This window comes from Sprattus sprattus (genome assembly GCF_963457725.1).
Source record: "Sprattus sprattus genome assembly, chromosome: 10".
Lineage (NCBI taxonomy): Eukaryota > Metazoa > Chordata > Actinopteri > Clupeiformes > Clupeidae > Sprattus > Sprattus sprattus.
Genome location: NC_137908.1, coordinates 10,632,064 through 10,638,377, shown reverse-complemented (window position 1 = coordinate 10,638,377; position 6,314 = coordinate 10,632,064). Strand labels below are relative to the sequence as shown.

At 46.4% G+C, this 6,314-nt stretch overlaps 1 protein-coding gene across 1 annotated transcript in view; it reads right to left on the bottom strand.

The window, feature by feature from the left end:
• plxnb1b (plexin b1b) overlaps nucleotides 1-6,314 on the bottom strand; it is a gene marked incomplete at its 3' end in the record, with an annotated part of 80,851 nt that continues 74,537 nt past the window's right edge. The window contains exons 28-39 of the mRNA XM_080845493.1: nucleotides 4,699-4,765; nucleotides 4,137-4,283; nucleotides 3,622-3,787; nucleotides 3,407-3,510; nucleotides 2,898-2,982; nucleotides 2,473-2,639; nucleotides 2,092-2,252; nucleotides 1,673-1,820; nucleotides 1,278-1,342; nucleotides 718-793; nucleotides 501-575; nucleotides 1-105 (exon numbers count right to left, since the gene is read on the bottom strand). Coding sequence (XP_080701619.1) covers nucleotides 1-105; nucleotides 501-575; nucleotides 718-793; nucleotides 1,278-1,342; nucleotides 1,673-1,820; nucleotides 2,092-2,252; nucleotides 2,473-2,639; nucleotides 2,898-2,982; nucleotides 3,407-3,510; nucleotides 3,622-3,787; nucleotides 4,137-4,283; nucleotides 4,699-4,765 — 1,366 coding nt within the window. The remainder of the gene's footprint in view (nucleotides 106-500; nucleotides 576-717; nucleotides 794-1,277; nucleotides 1,343-1,672; nucleotides 1,821-2,091; nucleotides 2,253-2,472; nucleotides 2,640-2,897; nucleotides 2,983-3,406; nucleotides 3,511-3,621; nucleotides 3,788-4,136; nucleotides 4,284-4,698; nucleotides 4,766-6,314) is intronic.

The following is a 6,314-nucleotide window of genomic DNA, read 5'->3' as shown; positions in this document are numbered from 1 at the left end:
TCACAAGTCCGTCACTTTGTTTTCGACGGCGGCGGCTATCTGCTGGAGCCTGTAGCCCAGCTGCATCTTCTGAGCTGTGGTGTCCTCCTCCAAAGCTCCAATGATCTGAAAATGAGTGCCAGGGGACACGGACATCGTTACAACCATGCGACCATTACAAGCACTCAGTCAACACTTTAAAACACCTCAAGAGCAGGAGCTCAACTCCATCCACCCCTACCTCATGACTATTCACTCTCTATGGTTCATTAGGTTAGCGCAAGAGCTAGAAGCCACTCAAGCATATAAACTACTATTACTTGGGTGAAAGTGCTAAACAAATTGATAAAGAACAAGCTTATGTTATAGGAAGTATAAGAAGGGAAAGTTTCAAGGCTCGAAAAGTGCTAATAAATCAGGAGTGTCATAAGAGCCCGATGCACCATCAAGCAACAGCTCAACAAGGTGTGCAAAGCACTGTCATATGCTCCTTGTCCTCTGAAACACAAAGCTATTCTCACCTGATCGTAGTATTTGTTGATATACTTATAAAGTTCATGGAGGGCCACCAGGTAGTTCAACTCCCCTGAGTAATTCTAGAGGAGAAAGAAATATCACATTTCATTGGTCTCGTACATTTCTAATATCATTTAATTATTAGACAGGTGACCTATTTGGGAGACAAAAATGATGAATGAAATAACATCCGGACTAATAACGTGTTGTAAAGAGAGTTACCCTAGAGAGCTCAGCCAAGGCGGAGTTCATCTCCTGATCGCTGGCGGAGATGGTTTGCCTAATATCAGCATAGTATCTAATGGAGGAGGAGGAGGAGACAGGACAAGAAACAGACTTATTATAACCAGTGGAATGGGAGGAGACAGGGCAAGACACAGACTTATTATAACCAGTGGAATAGGAGGAGACAGGACAAGAAACAGACATATAATAACGAGTGGAATGGGAGAATAGGTGCATGGAACATAACCAAAGCACTGAAGTGAATTGCTTTACTGGAAGGTCACGGGTTCAGATCTCAGCTTGGCTTTCATCACACTCCAACTCTGCAGTTAAAGCCCATCTGTGACAACCCAAAGTGTCTGGATACAATCTCTTGCTTCATGCAAAAGAATGGAGGGACGTAAATCAAAGGACTATGGGGGCTGTAAAAACCTCTGCGTGTGTGTGTGTGTTTGTGTGTGTGTGTGTGTGTGTGTGTGTGTGTGTGTGTGTGTGTGTGTGTGTGTGTGTGTGTGTGTGTGTGTGTGTGTGTGTGTGTGTGTGTATGTGTTTCTCACTTTTCCACCATCTGCTTGTACCGCGGGATATCTCTGGCATACAACAGCTTGTTGATGGGCGAGTCCTGCGGAGCAGAGCGTTATAAAGAAAAGCACAAGGGAGAAAGAGAGGGAGAGGGAGAGGGAGAGAGAGAGGGAGAGGAGTGAGTTCAAATATTTCCACACACTCATCTCAACATCGCCCTTTGCATATGTAGGCTCCACCCCTTAGGGCCTGTGCCAACCCCCCCCCCCCCAGGAGTGCTAGCCACCCCAGAATCACTGCAGCTTTCACACATGCATGGCTTCACACATCTACTAATTGCTCACATCCCACTTTTCCTTCCTTCCCTCCATCCCTCCGTTCTCGATCACCCTGCCCTCCCTCTCCCCATGCTCTCTCCATTCTCGCTCACCCTGCCCAGTTTGTGCTCGGCGATGGTGCAGGAGTCCATGAAGGTCTGGGAGATGACGGACAGCACGGCGTCCACGTGGTCGGACGCCTGAACGTCAAAGATGAACTGAGGGTTCTTCACGATGTTGATCCAGAACCGCAGAGGCAGACTGTAATGGGGGGTGAGAAGGAAACACAAGACCCATTTTTTTCCCCCCACTCTCAAGCTACTGGAAAGTGGTCCGATTTTCCACAATGTTCTGTGCTGGAAGTACATATGGTTCTTACAGCACAATTATTTAGTTGCTCAAGCAATAAACATGTGGTAGGCATTAGAAGTACACTGAACAAGTACACTGAACAAAGTCTTGCCAGGTTTTGGCTTTTGGGAGGCATTGTTTTCAAAGAGATCTCCTTCTGAAATGTTCTTTCCTTCCTTACCTGTTGGTTTTCCAGATGTGGATGGTTTCGGAGTCAACAATCCCGTGGTGAGCTGCCTGGTCATCCAGAAGGTCGAAGAAGTACTTGACGGCCAGAGGGACCGGGCGGCTGGTACTCAGGATCACTTGGAACAAATCATCCACAAACTTCTGGAGCGTTCCCTGAACAGATACATATACAGTGTGAGTTTAAAATAATATCAGTGTACCTGAGCTGACATTTTAATTCAAGATTTGTGTGTGTTTGTGTGTGTGTGTGTGTGTGTGTGTGTGTGTTTGTTTGTTTGTTTGTGTGTGTGTGTGTTTGTTTGTTTGTGTGTGTGTGTGTGTGTGTGTGTCATTCTTTCTCTCAGGCGTATGTATGTGTATTTGTGCGAGGTACCTTCATGGAGAGTAGGCGTGTGAGGTATATCTCGGGGATGGCCTTGGCCCTCTCCCTCTCCCTCAGGCTGCCCCGCCGGTGTTTGGGGAGCTCTGGCTCCTCGCTGGCCTTCACCAGGTGCCACAGCCGCACACCGCCCTCGTCCGAATCCTCCAGCATCGGGGTCTCTGCTCAGGGGGGGGAGAGGGCACACAAGAGTCAGCAAGGGCATGTCACTGGCAGAATGTGAAAATATCGTTGTGCAGCTGGGAGAGTACAGAGACACGTGAATGTCTCAGAAGTCATCCATGTTTTAGATGACTTTGTGCATGTAGGTTCAGGATATGAGCCTGTGTGTGTGTATGTGTGTGTATTGTGCATGTGCGTGTGTGTGTGTGTTCATGCGCATGTGAATGTGTGCACGTGAGCGTGACCTCAATACATACTCTCTCCTGCCACGTAGTCGTGGTGGTCATGGTGAATGTGTTTACTGTGCCGTGGGACCAAGGCCACAGTTGCTCCATCTGGAACCTAAAGACGAGACAGGAGGTCAGACTCAGGACGTTTCTCATGCATGGCCACATGAGACCCTCACTATGATGGAGTACATCAGAGTTAAAGGTTTCCACTGCAGCTCCAGAGAGCAGGGTATTCACAGCAGAATAGATAGATAGATGGATACTTTATTGATTCCGAGGTCATCCAGTAGCTTATACACTTAACTTAACTTAACATACATACATGAATCACAGAATTCACACAGAATACACACAGAATTCACACAGAATACACACAGAATTCACACAGAATTCACACAGAATACACACAGAGCAACACAGGACACACTTTATCCAAGTTCAATTTAGTCTAGCAATACTGAACTCCATATTCTTTATCAGGAGGTCACTGTGAGGCGTGGCAGTGTACTCTGGTCTATAGTGTTGTCATACCGCACCTTGTAATGCTGTACTGTGTTGAGACGTTTCCAGTTCCCCTGCACCACAGATGTCAGGTCCTCATCTGAGAGGATCAAGTGACCGGCTACACCTGACCGCCATTCTGAAAGGGAAACAATGTGGGACATGGATGTTATCAACACATTCTCAGCTGACCTGCCAGTGCACTTTAAACAGGGCAGTAAAACAAGGGGTCTTGGCCAATTCAGCTCACCCAGGTCTAGGGTGTCGGAGTGGGGGCGTTGTGAGAAGGAGGTGCCCTTGTAGACCTGCTCCAGGATCTTCTCTTTCACTTGGGAGATGGTGTCACAGTCTAACACTTTGGCGGGGACAGGCTGGGCATCATTGGTCCCTGCACCCTGCACTAATACATTAAAGGTCTGGGAAGGTGAATGAGACAAAGACAGAGAGAGTGAGGGAAAGGAGTGAGGGAGGCAAAAAGACAGAGAGAAGTTAATCAAAAATGATTTATTATTTTGTTAATGCAATCATGCCATTTCAAAAATCTCTGTTGAAGTTCTCAAATGATTCTTTTACTGGAGAGTGACCAAAGCCACTAAAAGGGTAACCTTTCCATGAATCCTTGTAAACTCTCGAACACAACATTTCACACTAATCTTTTTTAGGTCACTCGACACTCAAAGCAGTTTTCTCGTACTGCTCACTATACATGAGTATAGTAGATGAAAACGAAGAAAGTCACAGAGAGAGCAAGTGAGGATCCCTCACCAGGGTGCGATATTCCAGGTCCTCGCGTAGAAGCCGGTTGTCATTGAGGGTGTATTTGGCTTTGCCTGTCACAGCATCCACCGGCCCCTTGTCCACCTGGTGCTTGATGGCTCTGAAGAGCATGTAGAGAGACTCGCCAGCAGAGTCCTGCAAAAAAACAAAAGAAAAAACGACAGGAGTCAGAAAACGGAAGACAGGAGTTGGAGAGACAGACAGAGAGAGAGACAGAGAGGGACAGAGAGAGAGACAGAGAGAGAGACAGAGAGAGAGGGAGACAGACAGACAGACAGACAGACAGAGAGACAGAGAGACAGAGAGATATGAGCACAACTGTTTGGCAGTGCTACATATTTTTTAGCAGGCATGAAAACACACTAAACACATCCTTCAGCTTTTCTGAGTTTTATGATTATTAGCTCCAAACTACATGCGCAGATGGACTACTTAGGCAGCTGTTTGTGAGCGGCTGATGGCAGCCGTCCCGGGCTGAATTACAGTTACGGTTCTAGGAGGGCTGTTATGTTCTGGCTGATTTCCACGTTCCCTGCTGGTGGAATCTCACCCTGAGGAAAGCGTAGAGGCAGATGGACATCCAGTTCGTCAGCAGTTTCTCCACCACTGTCTCCGTCCTGGCAGAGACAAGCAAGGAGAAAACGGTCAAGGCTTTGGCTCTGCTGAGGAGACTCCAGTGAGCTCCAAAAGGCAGACAGACGAAAGCCGTCTGACAGACTGGGCAGAATGAAACGCTCAACTGTATCACCACAGAGTGAGCAAAACATAGACTGCCCTGGTGTAATCGTGATACACTGCAATGTGACACGCAGTGGAATCTCCCACATTTTATCCCCAATCCCCCTTTAAACACACACACACACACACACACACACACACACACACACACACACACACACACACACACACACATATATCCTCCTTCAAACATACAGCCGCGGAAAAAATTAAGAGACCACTTCAAAATTATCAGTTTCTCTGGTTTTACTATTTATTGGTACGTGTTAAAGTAAAATGTACATTTTAGTTTTATTCTATAACCTACTGGCAACATTCCTACCAAATTTCAAATAAAAATATTGTCATTTAGATCATTTATTTGCAGAAAAATGACAATTGGTCAAAATAGCAAAAATGATGCAGTGTCTTCAGATCTCGAATAATGCAAAGAAAACAAGCTCATATTCATTTTTAAACTACACAATACTAATGCTTACACTTAGGAAGAGTTCAGAAATCAATATTTGGTGGAATAACCTTGATTTAAAATCACAACTTTCATGTGTCTTGGCATGCTCTCCACCAGTCTTTCACATTGCCGTTGGGTGACTTTATGCTACTCCTGGCGCAAGAATTCTAGCAGCTCGGCTTCTTTTCATGGCTTGTGACCATCCATCTTCCTCTTGATCACATTTCAGAGGTTTTTTATGGGATTCAGGTCTCGAAATTGGGCTGGCCATGACAGGGTCCTGATCTGGTGGTACTCCATCCACACCTTTACTGGCCTGGCTGTGTGGCATGGAGCATTGCCCTGCTGGAAAAAACACTTCTCAGAGTTGGGGAACATTGTCAGAGCAAAAGGAAGCAAGTTTTTCTTCCGGGACAACGTTGTACTTTGCCTGGCTGAGGTTTGTAAAAGACCATAAGGATTGAAAAAGCGGACTGGAGGTTCCTCTAAGTTCGTCTTCTCTGATGAGTCCGATTTCACAGTAGGTGCAAGACTCTCTGGCTTGTAGGCCTCTCCAGGTCTCCGTCTAACCATCAGACGACCATGTGTTGGGCAAAGCTGAAAATTGGACTCATCAGAGAAGACGAACTAGAAGACCCTCCAGTCCGCTTTTTTCAATCCTTATGGTCTTTTACAAACCTCAGCCAGGCAAAGTACAACGTTGTCCCGGAAGAAAAACTTGCTTACTTTACCTCTGACAATGTTCCCCAACTCTGAGAAATGTTTTTTCCAGCAGGGCAATGCTCCATGCCACACAGCCAGGCCAGTAAAGGTGTGGATGGAGTACCACCAGATCAGGACCCTGTCATGGCCAGCCCAATTTCGAGACCTGAATCCCATAAAAAACCTCTGAAATGTGATCAAGAGGAAGATGGATGGTCACAAGCCATGAAAAGAAGCCGAGCTGCTTGAATTCTTGCGCCAGGAGTAGCATAAAG